Below are 20,975 nucleotides of genomic sequence, written 5' to 3'. Positions count from 1 at the left end.
GTTTAAGAGAAAAGCTTTCAAAAGAGATCAGAAAATATAAAGTAAAATAATAAATCAGTGCAGACTTGTGCCTATTCTAACTATAATAATCAGATAGTACAAGAATGACATGGAAAGAGCTGGTATTTATATTGCATCATTCACAATTCTATAGATCGTGAAAATGTTCCTGCTGACCAGAAGGCAGGCAGTATAACCCTAGTATTTAAGAAGGGACGAAGTGGGAGGGTGGAGAACTGTTTTTGGTTGGTGGTAAGGAAAATGTTAGAATCTGTTACATAGTATGTATTAATTGGGTATTTAGAAAAGAATGGCAAATTTGGCAGAATCAATGTGGATTTATGAAAGGAAAATCATGTTTGACAAACTTGTTAAGAGTTTTTTGAGAATTTTACTTGTAGCATAGATGACGAAGCACCAGTGGATGCAGTGTATTTAGATTTTCTAAAGATTTGGAAGGGGCAGCATGGTGGCTCAGTGGAAGAGTAGCGCGATAGCTCAGTGGTTATCACTGCTGCCTCACAGTGCCAGGGACCCACCTTCAATTCCAGCCTTGGGTTGATTGTCTGTGTGAAGTTTGCACATTCTCTCTATGTTTGAGTAGGGTTTCCTCCCACAGTCCAAAGATGTGCAGGTTAGGTGGATTGGACATTGTACATGTTGGTTACTGGGATAGGATGAGGGCCTGGGTCTGGTTGGGACGCTCTTCACTGGGTCACTGCAGGCTCAATGGGCCACATGGCCTCTTGCAACATGGTAGAGTTTCTGTGATTCAATAATATTGATAAGGTCCTACCCAGAGATTAGTAAATGAAATTAGTGTGTGTAGATTTGGGGAAATATAATCAATTGAGATTTACTTAGCAGGCAGAAAACAGTAAAGTTGAATAAATGAGTCTCTCTCAGGATGGCAAACTTCTACCAGTGGGTTGACTAAGGTTAGTAATAGTCCGTAGCTGTTCCCAATCTATGTAAATGATTTGGAGATGAGGACCAATTGTAATATTTCCAAATTCATTGATGACACCAAACTGGGTAGGAATGCAACTTGTGAGGAAAATGCAACCAGTATGAAAGGACTTGGCCAGCTAAGTGAATAGGCTAAAACATGGCAGGTGGGATACAATGTCAATAAATGTGAAATTATTAATGTGGTAGAAAAAACTAAGAGCTAAAGTGGACTTACGAATGAAGATAGTTAACATGGAATGGCTGTAAGTGTTTGACACTGGAAGGAGATATTCATGGACGACTCCAGGGCTTAGTCCTGTGACCCTTCTTATTCTAAATGGTATCAGGAAATGATAAGTATGGCACAAGAAGGACTGTGTGAAGAACTGGACTTTGGGGTAGCATGGCAGCTCAGTAGTTAGCACTGCTGCCTCACAGCGCCAGGGATCAGGGTTCAATTCTAGCCGTGGGCAACTGTTTATATGGAGTTTGCATGTTCTCCCGATGTCTGAGTCAGTTTCCTCCAGGTGCTCTGGTTTCGTCCCACAGTCCAAAGATGTGTAGGTTAGGTGGTTGGCCATGCTAAATGCAGGGTTGCAGGGATTGGGCGGGTTGGGGTGGTGAATTTGGGTGGGATGCTGTTCAGAGAGTTGGTATGGACTTGTTGGGCCAAATGGCGTGTTTCCAAACTGTAGGTATTCTATTCTATTCATTCTACGGATGCTACATTGTAACCCAAATTTTCTAAGTCTTGACCTACGCCACAATATGCAGCCAATTTTATAGTGTAACTGTCTTAGATGGACCCTTAGTGGTGTGGGCAATTGTTAATGGTGTCCAAAACATCGGACTTTCTTGCATTGTTCAGAGCCAGCAATTGTGGTCAACAATGAATCACAATTTTGACTGAGCTTAAATGCTGCAGTCAGTGGTTTGCAGATTTTCAGGCTGAATATACATTGGCGCTTTGGAGTAAGGCACAGAAAGTTTTTATCTAATTCAAAATGGGTAGTCGAGGATTGATGATGAAGTGTGTTGAAAGCATTTCAGAGAAGGTTTACTCGTCCAATGCATGGAATAGATGGGTTGTCTTATAGGGAAAGTTTGGACAGGCTAGATTTGGAAGTTTAGAAGAGTGCAACTTTAACATTTAAGGTGCTGACATATCTGGACAGGATGAAAAAGGCATTTCCTGTTTTGGGAGAATCTTGAACTAGGAGTCACTATTTTAAACATAGAGGTGAAATGAAACCAGAACTTCTGAATCCATGGATGATTCAATGCACAAAAGGATCATTTTCTGCAAATGAGTCTTTGGGGGCTGATTGCTCAAGAAATCTAAAAATAATCTCATTGCTTTTTTCTTAATCTGCATAACTCTAATCTTACGTTTCTTACCCATCAACCGACTTTTTATTGACATTTTTGTAGCTGTCAATTTTTGTAACAATTCCAGTGGCACATCTTATTAGAGCTGTTTTCTAAACAATCTGCATATATTACATGAACTACCACTCCTTTATTCAATAAATAAGGATCAAATCTTAAAAATATCCTTAAATTCCTCAAACATGATTTGCTTTCACTAAATTTGCATTGGTTGCTCTTGGTTAACCTATGGATTTATACATTCAGAAGGATTTCGATGTTAAAGTTTACAAGATTCAGGTCAATGTAGGTAAGATGATACAAATCAGTGGGAAGGTGTGAGTTGGCTCCCCTCTGTTCAACTTCCTCAGTTGTTCACAAAAAAGATGTTATGTTCTTTTTGCATGAAGCTATACATCTCCCCAATTTAAAATGTTTGGTAGCAAGTTGGCTCAGTGGTTAGCACTTGCTGCCTCACAGCGTCAAGGATTCATGTTCAATTCCACCCTCAGGAGACTGTCTGGAATTTGTACGTTCTCTCCATGTCTGCATGTGTTTCCTTCGTGTGCTCCAGTTTCCTCCCACAGTACAAAGATGTGCGCATTTGGTGGATTGGCCATGCTAAATTGCCCATAGTGTCCAGGGATGTGTAGGTTAGATGAATTAGCCATGGGGAATGCAGGGTTACAGGGATAGGCTAGGAAGATGAGTCTGGGTGGGAAGCTCTTCAGAGGGTTGGGGTAAATTTGATGGGCTTCCTCACTGTGGGGATTTTATTCCATTCTAGTTAACTATATTTGCTGTGAGCAATCTGGAGTTAATCAACAAGGCTCTCTTGTAGCAAGAAAGAGCAAAATTATTAAATTTTAAGGTCTAGAAAAATAATTTTGAAGTCTTTGTGCAGTTGCGTGAGCCCACATGTATGACATAAAATTATATGAAAGTGAAACCTCTTGATTTTAAACAGTGACTCCTAGTTTAAGGTTCTCCCACAAGAGAAAATGTCCTTTTTCATCTTGCCAAGATATATTAGGACCTTAAATGTCAAAGAAATTGCCCTTTTCTTTTCTAAATTCCAGCCAATACAAGCCTAATCTGTCCAAACATTTCCTATAAGATAACTCATGTCTTCTATGTATTGGACGAGTAAGTCTTCTCTGAACTGCTTTCAACACAGTTATGTCCTTCCCTAAATACGGATACTGATACTGTACACAATAATTCAAATGTAGTATCACCAATGCCCTGTATAAATTAAGCATTATCTTTATGTTCAATTCCCTTTGCATGGTAGCATTCTATTAATTTTCCTAATTATTTGCTGTACCTTCATACTAACTTGTTGCAATTAATGCATTAGAAAGCTCAGCTCAGTCTGCATCTCAGAACTTTGCAATTTCTTACCATTTATATAATGTGCTTTTTTTTTATTCCTTCTGCTGAAATAGGCAATTTCACATCTGTCCACAGTTAAGTCCACTTGCCAAGTCTTTCCGTTAACCTACTTGTATGTCAAGTGCAGATACAAAATTAAAGGAGAATAGTGTCCAGTATAAAGAACAATAAAAGAACAATATGATTTTGGTTTCTTTGGAGGTGTATGACTTTAGCTTGAGGCTAATGCCAATTAGTTGGTTTCTTGGATGTATTCAGTTACAGTGACTGTTGCAGTTATTAAAAATTCCTAGTTCCTTTATGGTTCTCAACAGCTGTTTCTGTGGGAATCAGGTGCCAACTTCTTCAGAGAGAGAAAATGGAGATAGCAGTTGCTCTTCAATTGTCTGCCAAACAGCTCTCTTGAAATACTGCTTGTGTATGTATATTTCCAAATGCAGATTAAGAGAAGGTTCATAAATGGTTACATTTAAGAATCTGTTTCAAAATGTTTGGTTGCAATAAAAAATAAAAGTACAGTCCAATATTTAAACAGTTGCTATTAATATAAGTCAATGGTCTATCCGCATTTCAAGTATTGTATAGTTAGAAAGTTTTAGCTATGTTATACAAAAATATGAAAATGGTAAATAACTCGAATTTTATTTGCCTAATATTTAAAGAGAAAGTGGAATTCTGGTCCCAGGTTCAGTCCCCAGCACATGCAGGATTAATTTCTTTTTAGTTTGGCTAATGCTAGAAGTACTGCAGTTTGCCTCAGCATCCCCAAGAGAGTAGCTAAGTCAGAGAGACTGGGAAATAATGAGTTCGAATCTGATATAGGCAGAGATTGACCCCAATACTTATACTTCAATAAAGGAAAACAGAGTCTGGCTTCTGGTACTGATTGTCATCCACCAACCCACTGTAGGAAAGAGCAGGTATAAGACCATAAGAAATACAAAGAGGAGTAGGCCATTCGGCCCCTCAAATACACTGCATCATGTAATAGGATCATGGCTGCTCTGACATTCCTCATGTACACTTTCCTGTGTTTTCCCAATAACCCTTGATTCCCCAACATATCAAGAATTTTTCTATCTCTGTCTCAAATGTACACAAGGACTCTGCCCCCATAGCTCTCTGTGGCAAGGAGTTTCAAAGATGCTCAACAATCTGAGAGAAGAAAGTCCTTTTGATCTTAATCTTCAATTGGTGTCCCTTTGTTCTGAGACTGTGCCTTGTGGTCTTTGTTTCTCCCATGAGGGAAACATCCTCTCAGCCTTTACCCTGTCAAGCCCCTTAAGAATCCTATATGTTTCAATGATATCACCTCTCATTCTAAACTTCAGTGAGTAGAGTCCCAACCTATTAAGCTTTGCTTATGAGATGATCCCTCCATATAAGCGATCATGCACTGAGGGTTGGGCCTGTTTCTGACCTCCCATTTAACTCACAATGGAACAGGCTGATGTACTCAAAAATGCATAAAGGCCATAGCCTACAGATAGGTATCAGCTAGTTCCAGGTTTGTGTTGAAGTTAATGCCTCTCAGAAAGGGTCAAAGAATCTGCAGAGAACTGTTTTTTTTGAAATTGCCAAATAAGTGGGTCTTTTCAGGTGAAATATGATAAAGTACTGTACTGCTCAAGATTTGTGGCTTATATTTGTCAGGTATGTATAAATTGTGAAACAAAGTTCAAGATGACGTTCATTGAGCAGAATAACATTTACTTTGCAGTAAAACCCCTAAAATTGCAATATATACCTGTTGGTTCGATATAGAATGTAGCAGGAAATAATTTGCACAAGTCAAAAGATTTTATCATGTACACAATGGAAAATAGACCTATTATCTCTTGGGCAGATATGCGTCACACTGCTTTGCATAACCAGTAAATTCTAGTTAAACGTTCTCTCTCCCTTCATATTTTGACTCTGTTCTTGAGCATACTGTACAGACAGTTCATTCTGCAATTTTCATCCAGATTGATTTATTGTAAAAATGTTCCCTGATTAGGATTGCAGACATGTGAAATTTCATTCATGATGCAATGATAATATTGTTCTATACTGAAGAATGATTTTATAACAATTTGCTTCCTTGCCTGCTGGAGTGCATATTCTGGCATGCAGCCTATTATATTCCAATAGGTGCAGGTACAAACGTTAGTTAAATCAACCCTCTTTAGTCTCTTTGGGAGACGGATGATTTACTGTTAATCAATCTTATTTATTTTCTCCTATGTGAGAGTACTTTATATCCTAATTTCACTAATCAGCTTTAGGACTTTGGAGTCTTTTTTAAGTCTTTTTTTTAACCAGTTTACTCTTTCCTGAAAGTGCTGATGCCACGCTACTGTTTGGTCCATTGGACCCAGCTGCTGTCCCACACCTTGCTCAAATGACCATACTACTCATGTGAGATTGGATGATGACTATTGATATCAACAATATTTGCCCCTAAGCCAGTTGTAATGCTATTCTTCCCACACGTAGACTTGCTAGTCAGGATAACAGGATAACATTCAATTTTGGGAAGAACTGACCTGTTGTTGCTTTTGTTTTAGTGGAAGTGCATTGAGATTCCTACTTCCACATGGACAGGATTGGCTAACTCAGTGCAGACTGACACTTGAGGGCCAGGACTAGGGCCCCTCTGTCCTGTATTGCTCAGTTACTTAGCTACCATCTAAGATGAAACAGCAGCTAATTAAATTTTAGATTTGAGCATAGGAAAGGAATATAAATCGGACAATAACAGTGTCTGCACAGAATAGGATGAAAAATATCTTTAACATACGTATTTCCCTATTAGATATTTAGGAATTTCCTATTTTCTCAAAAACAAAAGGCTGGCACTATTTCTGTTACATATGAGATTGTGGATTTATAATCTATGTACTATTGTAACTACTGTACCTATAATCAAGGTTGCTGACTTAATAGCCCAGTGAGTTAATAATTTCTTTAGCCAGGGCAGCAGTTGGGCTGTGATAAATAGCAGCCTGGCTAAGAAAGCTAATGAATGTGTAACTCCTGATTGCTATCCAGAAAACCGTCCAGAAGTACCCATTGGCATTGGGTGAGCAAGGAGTGGGTTAATCCCTAATAATAGAGTTTCACAGTGAAATACACTGATAGATTCCCTACATGTGGAAAGAGGCCATTCAGCTGCTGGGTCGGTGCTGAGACTCCGAAGAACAACTCAGTCAGGCCCAGCTCCGCTATCCCCAGAAGCCAGCATTTACTATGACAAGTCCACCTAACCTGTGCATCCCTGGACACGACTGGACAATTTAGCATGGCCAATCCACCTAACCTACGCAGCTTTGGACTGTGTATGAGAAGAGCATGCACATTCCACGCAGACAGTCGCCCGGGGCTGAGATCGAACCCGGGCCCCTGGTGCGGTGACGCAGCAATGGTAGCCAATAAACCACCATGCCACCTTGTCAAAACTTGTTAAGGAGCACTCTGGAATGACAATTACTTGTATAAGGAAACCAGTGACAATGGTTCATGCAACAGGAAAGTCAGCAGCTTCAGAAGAGGGAGGAAAATTGGGGAAAAAGTCAGTGAAAGGAATGAGGGATTTTATATTACTCAAGCAACAGTATATAGGATGATGACATTTTGGATTTTATTGCTGAAAGTTTACCATCTCAGCTGACTAAATATTAGAGCTCCTAGTCAAGGATATAGTAGATGGCTAATCTCTACATGAATCTAATCTATGCACCTATGTTAATCCCAAATTTATCATTGATGTTTTGCCCATGATGTAATGGAGCTTTTCTCAAAATAAAAGGCAGGTGGTAAATCAGTTAACAATTAAATTGGAAATGAATGAACTGTCTTTCACCACAGGTTGTCATAGAAACTGAGAAAATTTCGTACCAACTGAAACTCATGTCCCTTGAAGATTTGGAGCAGGTGGTTAGTCATGTCACCACGTCACTCAAAAAAATATTTCCAGATTCATCACCTGGGTAAGTCAGCCCCCAAGTGGAATTTTTGTTTTTGTGTCTCTCTTTTACTGTTTTGTGCTTTACAATCTGAGATCGTACTCAAATGGTCTACGCTACTTATAAGCCTACTTGAAATATATAGAGTGATGGTTGGAGTTGATGGAACATCTAACTTTGGCAGCAGTGCCATGATGTAAATGAAGGCTGTGTGGCTGATGCAGGAGCAGCAAAGAGCCCCACGAAGGCTCTTCCATTGTAGGCAACTGCAGTCCCAATGCGAGACTGTTTCTGCTCACTCACACCGTCTCCTGCAAATCCTGGCTGTGAGACTTGTGGATGGTTCACCTGTTTCTATGTTCTCATGGATGTAATTTTCCATGGGTGGCTGATCTTGAGTATCTCCAGATGTTGTTGGTTCTACTTGGACCAGCAATATTTCCAGATCACTTCTACAAGAAGACATGTTCCAACCTTCTCCTGCCACTTCCCCTACAGTCTAACTTTCCAACACTTTCTTTAGAAAACTCTCAGTAATAACAGGGTATGTGCAGATGAATCCAGCTGACTTCCTTCTGATCTCCCTTGGTCATAACCTAAGCAGGTATCAGCCAGGTTGGGTGAAGGATTGAAGCACCCACACTTTAAGCTTTGCCCCACTGTGTTAAGTGTGCTATTGTGCTGTTTCTGCTCAATGATGCCAGTAAAAATCTAGCCTGAAGATTGGTCTTGTGAAGGTATTGAAAAGTTTTCAACTCAGAGAACCATAATGCAGCATGAATGTCATCACGTTAAGAAGTTAGAAGAAAATGGATCACAAATTGACTAAAAGGCTGTGATCTAAACGTCAAATGATCTTTTTAACTTAGCTTAACCCTTGGTTAAATTGAAGCATTCTAATCATCTGCTATTCTAGGTATGATGTGACTATTTGATAAAGTCAGAACGATTAATTCCTTTAAACAACCAATGATGAGATTGAACTTTGATATAAAATGTGACAGTTAAGACCTTAATGTCTAAAATTAATTTTCTCAGAAAGCTGCTTAGGAAGAATTCCCCGGAGTTGCAAGAGAGAATAAAAAAAATCACTTTAGCACTGGAAGAACAGACTGACTCCAATCAGGGGCCATGTGGTATGTAAATGAGCTAATCTTCTGCTTAGCAAATTGTTCACCCATTTCTCAGGCTCAACACATTGTTTATGTCTGATTATAATATACGAATTTAAAAGGAGTGAATCTAGTAGATGGACTAGTACCAATAGAACAGTGCTTGAAACTGTCCTGAAAAACAAGCCTAACAAAAGTCAATTTGTATTGCAAAAGACATATCCTTTCCTGTTATTATTTTGTGTTTAAAAGTCTCAAGACAGTGTTGAAACCAAACTTCTCAGTTTTAAACAAAAACCAAAATTGCTAGTGAAACTCAGCAGGTATGGTAGCATCTCTGGGAAGAAGAGCGTGTTAACGTTTTAAGTCCAGTGGCTCTTTCAAGTTTTGTGACTGTAAATCAGTACTGCTGATTCAGGTCGAGAGTTACTGGACTTGAAATGTTAACTCTGTTTCTGGCCCACAGATGCTGCAAGGCCTCCTGAGTTTCACCAGCTATTTCTGTTTCTGTTTCAGATCTTCGGCATCTGCAGTTCTTTGTTTTATTATTAGTTTTAAATCAGCAGTGCATCATAATTGTATTTTGCTGATATAAAAGTGGCTTGAAAGCATTCATTTGTGCATTTATTCAAAGCAAAATCTTCAGGCAATAAGAGGGAAATGGTCCATAGCGGTAACATCACATCACTGGAAATGGCCCAGGATCTAAAACCCATCATTGTACCTGTGGATTGAAATTTAAGGTGCTGGATCTTACTGTAATAGGAAAAGGCAGTCCAGAACCTTCTATTGTTTATTTCTTCTTTAGCTTATTGCCATCCCATAATCAATGCTGACAAAATCCTTCCCTAATGGAAAAGAAATTGTTCTTGGCCTACATTTGCTCAGCTCAGTATGAGCTCAATGTGTGAGCAAAGCAAGCTGAGATTAGCACACAGCCACTGCTAAAGCAGGATGGTGGGGTGGCATGGAGGGGAAAATGGGGATAGGAAAATTATTCTCCTTGCTCCCATTCGGTACCTAACTGCTCCTTTTGCAAAGCTCAACTTTTCTTTAGTGGAATTCCTGCTTCCAGTCAGATAGTAACTTTGCTCAAATGTCTGCTGAGCTGATCAAGATCAGCACCTTAGAGGATAAGGTACGTGAATCGATACCCATTTCGAGCAGAACTTTGTGCTGCCCCAAAGACTGGCTTCCTCATCTCATGATTGTTTTGATTTACAGGTGGCTATTCGGAGACTTATGCAGCATTGTGTGATTACAATGGATTTTCCTTCAAGGAAGAAATCCAGTGGGTATGTCTGCATTGAGCACAATTCTTTCAAAATATCCAGCAGCAATTAAATAAATGAATACAAAATATGTAACAATCATGTTATGAATAAGTTAGGAAAATGAAAATGATGTAAGTGCTGGTGTAAACTGATGAAAGTGCTGCATGGTACAACATAAGATTATCACAGCGATGTTTTGTACCATCGCACCAGTGGGAATTTGTTAAAGTAAAAATTTTTAAGTTTCGAAACTTGTAGGATGAACTCTATGATGCAAGACCGTATAAAAATAATGATTTGCTTTAATATAACGTTTTTTCCTGACTAAAGCATACCCAAAATTCTTTTTTTAAAGTGTAGTTTATCTTGTAATGTTGAAAAGTTGGCAGCCAGTTTTTGCACAGCAAGCTTCCACAGGCAGTCATGTAATAATGACCAAGCGATCTGTTTTTATGATGTTGATTGAGGGATTGATATTGCAGGTCAAAACCCATTTCTTTTCTTTGCAATAAAGCCATTTTATCTTTCTTATCCACCTTAGAGGATAGGTGGGAACTTTCACATGAAGTATCTTTTGAGAGATGGCACTTCAACTGTGTATGACTCCCTTAATACTACACTGTAATGTTAGCTTTGATTTGTGCCTAATTTCTGAAATGGGACTTGTATTTATAACTTCCGATTCACAGGCAATCCACTAACCCTCTAGTGTGGCATAAATTCCATAAGCAGAACATTGGCTTCAAATTGAAAGGAGCAACAATGACAATAATAATAATTGGCCAATACAATGAATAAATTATTTATTTCTTGTAACTGAGAGTCACCTGAGTATTATTACATGGAGCCATGGCTCAGAAATAAACTGAAAGTGAATTGTCAGTTTGACAGCTATGTGAGAAATTTAGGGGCAGGAGTAGACCATCCAGTTCTTCCAGTTAGTTCTGTCATTCAATTCGATCATGTCTAATCTGTATCTGAACCCCATTTCCCTGCTTGTCTCCTTAACCTTTATTATTGTTGCTAATAAAAATCTATCACCTCAGTTTTGAAATTTTCAATTGGCTCCCAGCCTCAATTGCATTTTGGGGATAAGGGTCCCAGATTTTCAGCACTTTCTATGTGAAAAGTTAGCTTCTGCTTTCATAATAAAACAGAAGTTGCTGGAAAAGCTCAGCAGGTCTGGCAGCATCTGTGAAGAAAATAAATCACTTAACTTAACTCTGATTTGTTTTCCTTCAAAGATGCTGCTGGACCTGCTGGGTTTTTCAGCAACTTCTGTTTTTGTTTCTGATTTACAGCATCCACAGTTCTAAAGTTTTTATTTATGCTTTCATAGTCTAGCTCCAAATTTGTGGTTACAGCCTCTTGTTGAACTTGCTGACCAGAGGAATTGAAAATTTCAATTGAGATGCAAATCAGCCATGATCCAATGGCAGAACTAGGAACTAAATGGTCTACCCCTGTTTCTACATTTCTTATGAAATCATTTGACCATCTTAAACCTCCAATTGGATCAGTTCTTCATCTTTCATATTTAAGGAAATTAAGGACTAGCCTGCAGTCTGTCCTTATAATTTAATCCTTTGGTTCCAGTATCACCAGTCTGCACTTCAGCCCTCCAAATTTAATATAAACTTCCAGAAATGAAAATACCTAGAACTGTACTCCAGATGGGGACTAACCAGAGCTTTATACAGCTGTAATATTGCAAAGTTTGGAGGTGTATGGGACATAATAATTCAACACAACACCTGGTATGCCTTTTGTTGGCTTCATTCTTTCCCAAGGATATTTTTCCACACCTGAGATTGACAATGTAAGGGCTACCCTTTCTTAAGTGGAAGGTAGCAAATTAGATAAGTGACTATTGAGTTATTAAGGCCTGTTGTTGGCCCGTGGACTCCCATGTTGCTAGAGATCAGATAGCTGCTTTGGTGATCCTCCGACAGCACATCTGGGGTACCAGTGCTCTGGGCGGCTATGACACCCACTCTGGCGTGGTTATATGTTGCCTAGGGAAGGGGTTCCACGTTGGTTGGAGCCTGGCTGCTAAGGACAGTTTTTAATTTCAATTAAACTAAAACAATGCTGCTCTAGATGGAGGAGCACTTTCTTACCTGAATGCAGGCTGTAGCTTTTTCCATGCTGGAGCATTTCCAGTTGGCCTTCCAACTTCTAGAGCCCACCAGCCATCTTTACTTACACATTGAGTCTGCCCTGTGGCCACTAACTAATCACTGTTCAGAAAATCACTACTAGTTGTTGCTATGTTTGGAAGGTTTGAGCTATAGGGAAATATTGAATACACTGGGGCTATTTTCCATGGACCATCGAAAGCTGAGGTGGGGTGACCTTATAGAAGTTTATAAAATCATGAGGGGCCATGGTTAGGGTGAATAGCCAAGGTCTTTTCCCCAAGGTAGGGGAGTCCAAAACTAGAGAACACAAGCCTAAGTTGAGAGGGGAAAGATTTAAAAGGGACCTAAGGGACCTAAGGGGCAATATTTTCACACAGAGGGTGGTGTATGTATGGAATGAGCTGCCAGAGGAAGTGGTGGAGGCTGGTACAATTACAACATTTAAAAGGCATCTGGATGGGTACATGAATAGGAAGGAATTAGAGGGATATGGTACATATGCTGGCAAATGGGACAAGATTAATTTAGGATATTTGGCCAGCATAGATGAGTTGGACCAAAGGGTCTGTGTCTGTGATGTACATCTCTATGACTCTAACTGACCATTTCTCCAAAGCACTAAGGAGCTGTAAGTCCCATTTGATCCTGATGTTGGGACCCTAACCCAAAGCCTGCCCATAATCTTCATGCTTTGCTTGTCAACCATTTTGAGACAAAGCCCAGCATTCCATTAGCTTTTCAAATTATTTCTTCAATATTCACTAACACTTAGTGATTTTTGAATCTCTGGCCCTAAATATCTCTGTTCACAAACAGTTCCTAATTTAACATCTTTTTAAGGGTATTCTGATCTAACATTTTAAGCCAAGATGTGGACATGTTGGGTTTTGGACTAGGGTGGACAAGATCAGAAGTCACATGTCACTAGGTTATAGTCCAATAGGACTATTTGAAATCACTAGCTTTTGGAGTGATGCATTGCCTGACAAAGGGGCAGTGCTGTGAAAGCTTGTGACTTCAAATAAATTTGTTGGACTATCATCTGGTGTCGCATGACTTCAGACCTTAACATTTTTTGGTCTACGGTGAATAATCTGATACTTTCTCATGCTAAATTCCATCTACCACTGATTTGTTAACTCATTTAATTTGACGATGTTCTTTTGTAAATTTCTGCTCCCATCTGCACAATTTACACTATGTAATAATTAAAAGAACTGTAAATGCTACAAATCAGGGACAAAAACAGAAGTTGCTGGAAGCTCCTCAGGTCTGGCAGAATCTGTGAAGAAAAAAACCAGAGTTAACGTTTCGGGTCCAGTGACCCTTCACTTACATAATTTATACTGCTGCCTGTCTTCATGTCATCTTCATGTGCAAATTCATATTTATGGCCACTTCCTCATCAAAGCCATTTAGAAATATAATGAAAAACTGAGACCCAAATCAAAATCCCTCTGGAGACTGAGTTGCATCCTCCCAATTTGAGTACATAGCCATTATCTCTACCTCCTATCTTCCAATCAATTCCACATTCAATCCAATTGGTGGTTTCCAATTCCACACTCTTATTTGGAGCCTTGTTGAATGCTTTCCCAAGTCCAAATAAATATTGATAGATCCCTATCTACTGTGCTAATAATTACACAGGAAATTCAGCTAGGTTCCTTTTCAAATCTGTGATCAACTCCTGTTTACTCAAATTTAAAGTGCTTGTCCATAATATTAGATTCTAGTACCTCTAGGGTGGCACAATGGCTTAGTGGTTAGTACTGTTGCCTCAAAACACTGATTTGATTCCACCCTCAGGTGACTGTGTGGAGTTTGCATATTCACCTTGTGTCTACATGGGCTCCTCTGGGTGCTCCAATTTCCTCCCACAGTCCAAAGATGTGCACACTAAGTAGATTGGCCATGCTAAATTGCCCATAGTGACCAGGGATGTGCAGACTGTGGGGATTAGCCATGGGAAGTTCAGGGTTACAGGGATAGGGCAGGGGAGGGGTCTGGGTGGGATGGTCTTCGGAGGGTCAGTATGAACTAAATGGGCTGAATGGTCCGCTTCCACACTGTAGGGATTCTATGATTCTACATTCTGGTATCATTCCCATTGCTGACATTAGACTGAATCCCTATTACATCCTGGTCTGCCCCTCTAGTCCAGTGTCTTCTATGTGACCTTTAGAAAAGTACATTCTCTTGAAGCTGACATATATAATTAGTCATGTCATTAGCCCTGATGCTTGTGTTAAGCAGTTCAAATGTGATCGATGAACTGAACTGTCTTTTTCTCCTCCGAGGATGTAGATACTATCTACCATAGCCAAAATACCAAGGAATTTAATCTGCTAGATTTCAGCCACTTGGACACAAGGTGAGTCAAGGCCAATTTTTCCTTTCAGATCACTTAAGTAAGCTAAAATTAAAATTAACTTGTTTATCAATAGATGTTTATGGATCACATCAGAAATAGGTGTAGAAATTTGTCTTTGTCACTAACCCAAAAATGGATAGTATTGCCTCCATCCCAGTCTTCCAGTAACTGCAACACACAGTTCACAGTAAAAAGCTATTAACAGTAAAATGAATAATAAAAATATAGCAAGATACTAACAAATATACAAGATGTACAGAAATGTGTTCTCTGTAACTGAGAGCTTTCTGAATACTGTTCATTTGGTCTGATTTTCTCCTGAATGTACCTTTTGTTGTTAATTCTGTTCTACTGATGCTGGCTACCCTCCAGTGATATGACTTTATGTCTGAGTGCTTTCATAGGTGTAGATTGTCCTATTTGTAATATAAATTAATAGGTGCTTGTGTGGTGCAAACTACAGAAAATTATATTTATACAGTGCCTTTAACATAATGAAACATTCCAAGATGCTTTACAAGATCATTACAAAGCAAAATGTGACACCAAGTCACAAAAGGTCAGAGAATCAAAAGCTCTGTCAAAGAGTTGGGTTTTAAAAAGTGTTTTAAAGGAGAGGAATGAGATAGCAGGGTGGAGAGATTGAATTCCAGAATGTAGGGCTAGACAACTGAATGGTGAAACACTTACGTTTGGAAATGCGCGGATGACCAGAATTAGAGGAGAACAGGCACCTTAGAGACCTGTGGAGATGAAAGGATCTCCACGTATTGAGAGGCGAGGCCATGGCGCAAAGTGAAAACAAGAATAAAAATTTTAACATCAAGATGTTCCTTCACTAGGAGTCAGTGGAAGTCAGAAAACACATGCATGAATGATAAGGAAATGGAACTTGCTGCAAGTTAAGGCATGGGTAGCAGAGATTAAGATGACCTTCAGTTTAGGGAGGGTAGAATACGAAAGGTCAGGAGTAAGTGAAATAGTTTAGCCTAGCGGTGATGAAAGCATAATTGAGGATTTCAACAATAGTTGAGCTGTGGCAGGGTCAAAGTCTGGTGGTGCAACAGAGATGGAAACAAATTATCTTAGTGATGATGCAAATAAATATCAAAGCCATTACAGTGACGTGGCTCAGGGATGGACAGGACTGGCAACTTAATGTTCCAGGGCATAAATGTTGTAGGAACAATTGAAAGGGAGCCAAGAGAAGAGGGGACATGGCAATCTTGATTAGAGATAACGTTTTGGTTGAATATAGGGAGAATATTCCTGGGAATATGTCCAGGGAAGTTATTTGGACGGAGCTGAGAAATAAGAAAGGGATGATCACCTTATCGGGATTGTACTATAAATACCCAACAGTCAGTGGAAAATTGAGAAACAAATTTGTAAGGAGATCTCAGTTATCTGTAAGAATAATAGTGTTTATAATAAGGGATTCTAACCTTCCAAACGTAAACTGGGACTGCCTTAGTGTTAAGGGCTTGGACGGAGAGGCATTTGTTAAGTGCGCACAAGAAAATTTCCTGATTCAGTGGGTGGATTAAGTGCTTAGAGAAGGTGCAAAGCTTGACCTCCTCCTGGGAAATAAGGCTGGGCAGGTGACTGAATTGGGGCCATCAATCATAATTCTGATCATTTTAAAATAGTGATGGAAAATGATAGACTGGGTCGAAAAGCTTAAAGTTCTAAATTGGAGGAAAATCAGTTTTGACAGTATCAGGCAAGAACTTTCAAATGTTGATTGTGGGCAGAATTTTGCAGGTAAAGGGATGGCTAGAAAATGGAAAGCCTTCAAAAACAAGGTAACAAGTCCGGGGACAATATGTTCCTGTGAGGGAGGAGGGCAAGGCTGGTAAGTGCAGTGACTGCTGGATACTAGAGACATTGAGATTTTGGTCAAGAATAAGAAGCAAGCATATGTTAGGTAAAGACAGCAGAAAGTGAGTCGCTCCCAACAACAGCAGAAAGGCAGTATGAGTATAATTAAGAGGGAAATCAGGAGGGCAAAAAGGGGACATGAGAAAGCTTCGGCAGATAGAGTGAAGAGAACCCAAAGGGATTCTACAAATACATTAAGGACAAAAGGGTGACTAGAGAGACAATAGGGCCCCTTAAAGATCAGCAAGGCTGCCTATGTGTGAAACTGCAGGAGATGGGGGATATACTAAACAAATATTTTGCATCAGAGATAACAAGGTGTAGAGCTGGACGAACACAGCAGACCAAGCAGCATCAGAGGAGCAGGGAAGATGACGTTTCAGACATAGACCCTTCTTCAGAAGGGCCTTCTCATTTCTGAAGAAGGGTCTAGGCCCAAAACGTCAGTTTTCTTGTTCCTCTGATGCTGCTTGGTCTGCTGTGTTCATCCAGCTCTACACCTTGTTATCTCAGATTCTCCAGCATCTGCAGTTTCTACTATCTTTGAAAGTATTTTGCATCAGTGTTTACTGTGGAGAAGGACATGGCAGATAGAGAACGTGGGGAAATAAATAACGACATCTTAAGAAGAGTCCATATCACAGAGGGGTGATGTGCCGGACATCTTAAAGTTCATAATGGTGAATAAATCCCTGGAACCAGATGAAATGTATCCTAGAAGTTTGTGGGAAGCTAGGGAAGTGATTGCTGGGCCCTTTGCTGAGATATTTGTATCATCAATAGCCACAGACAACTTGTCAGAGGACGGGAGGTTGGCTAATGTGAGACCAATATTTAAGAAAGGTGATAAGGAAAAGCCAGGGAACTATAGGCCAGTGAGCCTGAAATTGGTGGGCAAGTCGTTGGAGGAATCCTGAAAGATTTTGAAAGGCAAGTACTGATCAGGGATAACCAACATTGCTTTGTGCATGGAAAATCGTGTCTCACTAATTTGATTGAGTTTTGTGAGTAAGTAGCAAAGAGGATTGATGAGGGCAGAGCGGTGGACGTGATCCAAATGGATTCATGAAGGCATTCGACAAAGTTCCTCATGGTAGACTTGTTAGCAAGGTTAGATTACAAGGAATACAGGGAGAGCTATCCATTTGGACATAGAACTGGCGCAAAGGTGGAAGACAGAGGGTGGTGGTGGACAGTTGCTTTTCAGACTGGAGGCCTGTGCCCAGCAGTGTGCCACAAGGATCGGGGCTGGGTCCACTGCTTTTAGTCATCTATATTGGTGATTTGAATCTGAACACACGAGATATGATTAGTAAGTTTGCAGATGACAGCAAAATTGGAAGAGTAGTGGACTGCGAAGAAGGTTATCTCAGATTATAAAGTGATCTTGATCAGATGGGCCAATGGGCCAAGGAGTGGTAGCTGTAGTTTACTTTAGATATAAATGAGGTGCTGCGTTTTGGAAAGGTCAATCAGGGCAGGACTTGTACACTTCATAAGGTCCTGGGGAGTGCTGCTAAACAAAGAGACCTTGGAGTGCAGGTTCATAGTTCTTTGAAAGTGGAAATGCAGGTAGATAGGATAGTGAAGAAGGCATTTGGTATGCTTGCCTTTATTGATCAGTGCGCTGAGTATAGGGGTTGGGAGGTCACGTTGTTGCTGTACAGGGCTTTGGTAAGGCCATTGTTGGAATCCTGTATACAGTTCTCATCTCCCTGTTATGGATAGAATGTTGTGAAAATTTAAAAGGGCTCAGAAAAACTTTACAAGGGTGTTGCCAGTGTTGGAGGTTTTGAGTTATAGGAAGAGGCTAAATAGGCTGGGGCTATTTTCCCTTTAGCATTAAAGGCTGAGAGGTGACCGTATAGAGATTTATAAAATCATGAGGGACATGGACAGCGTAAATAGATCAGGTCTTTTCCCGAGGGTGGGGGTGTCCAAAACTAGAGAGCATAGCTTTAAGGTAAGAGGGCAAGGATTTAAAAGGGAGCCAAGGGACAACTTTTCCACACAGGGTGGTGCATGAATGGAATAAACTGCCAGAGGAAGTGGTGGAGGCTGGCATGATTACAACATGTAAACGGCATCTGGATGGCTATATGAATAGGAAGGTTTTAGAGAGATATAGGCCACATTCTGGAAAATGGGATTAGATTAATTTTGGATATCTGGTCGACATGGATGAAGTGGACTGAAGGGTCTCTTTCTGTGCTGTACATCTCTGCGAATCGAAGAGACTGGAAATGAATCTTGGGATCAACTGTGACACACAGACTGGCTTAATCTAAGACTGTTTCCAGGGAGAGGGTTAGAATCAGTATTCAAAGCATAAAGTTTGGAGTGAGGATTGAAAATAATGGCTTCAGTCTCCCTAATATTTAATTGGAGAGAACTTCTGCTCATGAAGTAGAATTTGATAAGCAGGCTGATGACTAAGTAATAGTTAGGGAGGTAGGGGCGATGAGGAAGAGTTTGATATCATCAACGTTCGTGTGAACGGTAAGTTGTGAAGAAGTAGAAGTGTGCTGAAGATAGAACCTTGGGGGACACCAGTGGTAATAATGTGGGAGCTAGGGAGAAAAGCCACTGCAAATTATGTTTAGAATCCGATTAGGTAGATAAAGAACGACTAGGCAAGTGGAGTCCTGTCCAGCTAAATGACAGCGGAGAGGTACTGGAGAGAAATGGTATTGTTAACTACGTTAGCTGTCAGCAGATGGAGAAAATCACAGGAGGATTGTTCACCTTCATCACAATCACATAAGATGTCACTTTTTAAAAATTTCCTGCTACTTGTCAGCTCCGGTTTCAGTTACCCAGATCCAACCTTGGGCTGCTTAGTCTCATGATTAGATCAATAATGGGTACAGTTTAAAGCCCTACTCTAGGAGATTGCAAGTCCCTCCTGGACTAAGGGAGGAAAATCATAGAAACAGTGACAGTAAGCCATTATCATATCCCTTCTAATAACCCACTATTGCTGCCAGTTGTAAGAAGTAAAGAGACTCAGCAAAGGGGGGGAAAACCAGGCCAAAAATCCCCCAAGATGGAAAATGATTTTTGGTCAAATTGCATTCAAGTAAACTGGAAATCTAACACAAAGGCATCATTTAAAGTGAAGAAAGCATTAGGCTTTTCTAAATATAATTAAGAAGTTTATTGTCTTGAACAAATATTATGAACTTTTGTTTCTAACAGAGATGTGGCATTGTGCGTCGCAGCTTTGGCATTTAACCAGTGGTTTACAAAGCTGTTCTCCAAGGACTTACGGCTGGTGAGTTCAATTGGACCAATTGATGTATAACAATGTATAAATCAGTCTGTAGGGCATAATAGCTGTCTGAAAGAAATCATGTTCACAGTTTAGTTCCTGGGTGCTTTAAGTCCAAATTAACTGCTGGTAACTACTGTGTCTTTTTTGCACCAAGCTATTTCCTGTGTATGACAAAATATTGGAGTGCAATGAAGGATATATTCTGTTATTTGCTTGATGTCAGTACTACATCTACACACCACAAAATATAAATTAAACTCATTAATAATGGAGAGCCACTTCTTTGTACCAGACTGATCCATGCTACCCTATTTTAGCCTGTTACCCAATGTCCAAGATAATCTGAAGTATTTTTTTCCCCTCCAACTCAAAGAAACACAATGTAAGCTGTCATCACCACCAGTGTCAGTGAACTAATTTGACAAAGCTCATTCAGGCCTCTTATTTTTAAAGTTATAATGTTTCAAGTGAAACCAAACCAGAAGTCAAATTTCAAATAGGTTCAAGGTCAGTTTATCACAAGCTGCAACTGAAGATTCCCAAAGTCGTTAGTGGTGAGATAGATGATGTATTGGTTTTCTATTTTCAAAATTCTCTTGTTTTAAAGACGGCTTAATTAGATTGGAAGATGCAAGTATTATTCAAAAAGGGAAAGCAGGAAACTGCAAGCCTGTTAACATAACAGCTATCATAGGTAATACGTTAGGGTACTTTGGGTAATCAGGCGATGTCAACATGATTCTGTGAAAGGGAAATAATATTAGAATTTTTTGAAGGCGTATCATGTGTTGTGAATGAAGGGGAAACCGATGGATGTACAGTGATTAGATTTCCAGAGGCATTTCATAAGTAGCTCCATCAAAGTTCATTGTTGCAAATAAGGGATCACGCAGAGATGGTAACGTATTGGCGTAGATAGCAGAATGGCTAACTTAGAGGAAGCAGAATAGGCATAAACGGGTCATTTTCTGGTGAAAGGTGTAACAAGTGGTGGGCCACAGGGATCAATATTGAGGATCTATTGCCTTTGCCTTAAAAATGTTCAAAGATTATACATCACCTGCCTTTTGATGAAGGAAGTTCCAAACTCTCAACTCAAGAAAGAAGTGTTCTCTTGTCTGCCTTATTTGGACGACTCCTTATTTTTAAACTCAGGTTCTTGGTTTTAAATTCCCCCTCAAGAGGAAACATCCTTTCTCCATTCATCAGATCAAGTCCCTTTAGGATTTTATATGTTTCATTAAGTCACCTCTGATAT

General features: G+C 39.8%; 1 protein-coding gene across 1 annotated transcript in view; it reads left to right on the top strand.

The window, feature by feature from the left end:
- Positions 1 to 20,975, top strand: part of carmil2 (capping protein regulator and myosin 1 linker 2) — a 175,759-nt gene that overhangs the window by 42,991 nt on the left and 111,793 nt on the right. Inside the window, exons 5-9 of the mRNA XM_059651643.1 lie at positions 7,564 to 7,685; positions 8,700 to 8,797; positions 9,998 to 10,068; positions 14,489 to 14,562; positions 19,642 to 19,717. Of these exons, the coding sequence (XP_059507626.1) occupies positions 7,564 to 7,685; positions 8,700 to 8,797; positions 9,998 to 10,068; positions 14,489 to 14,562; positions 19,642 to 19,717 (441 nt within the window). The remainder of the gene's footprint in view (positions 1 to 7,563; positions 7,686 to 8,699; positions 8,798 to 9,997; positions 10,069 to 14,488; positions 14,563 to 19,641; positions 19,718 to 20,975) is intronic.

Source organism: Stegostoma tigrinum, chromosome 16 (genome assembly GCF_030684315.1).
Source record: "Stegostoma tigrinum isolate sSteTig4 chromosome 16, sSteTig4.hap1, whole genome shotgun sequence".
NCBI classification, from domain to species: domain Eukaryota; kingdom Metazoa; phylum Chordata; class Chondrichthyes; order Orectolobiformes; family Stegostomatidae; genus Stegostoma; species Stegostoma tigrinum.
This window is presented reverse-complemented; position numbering and strand designations above follow the sequence as displayed.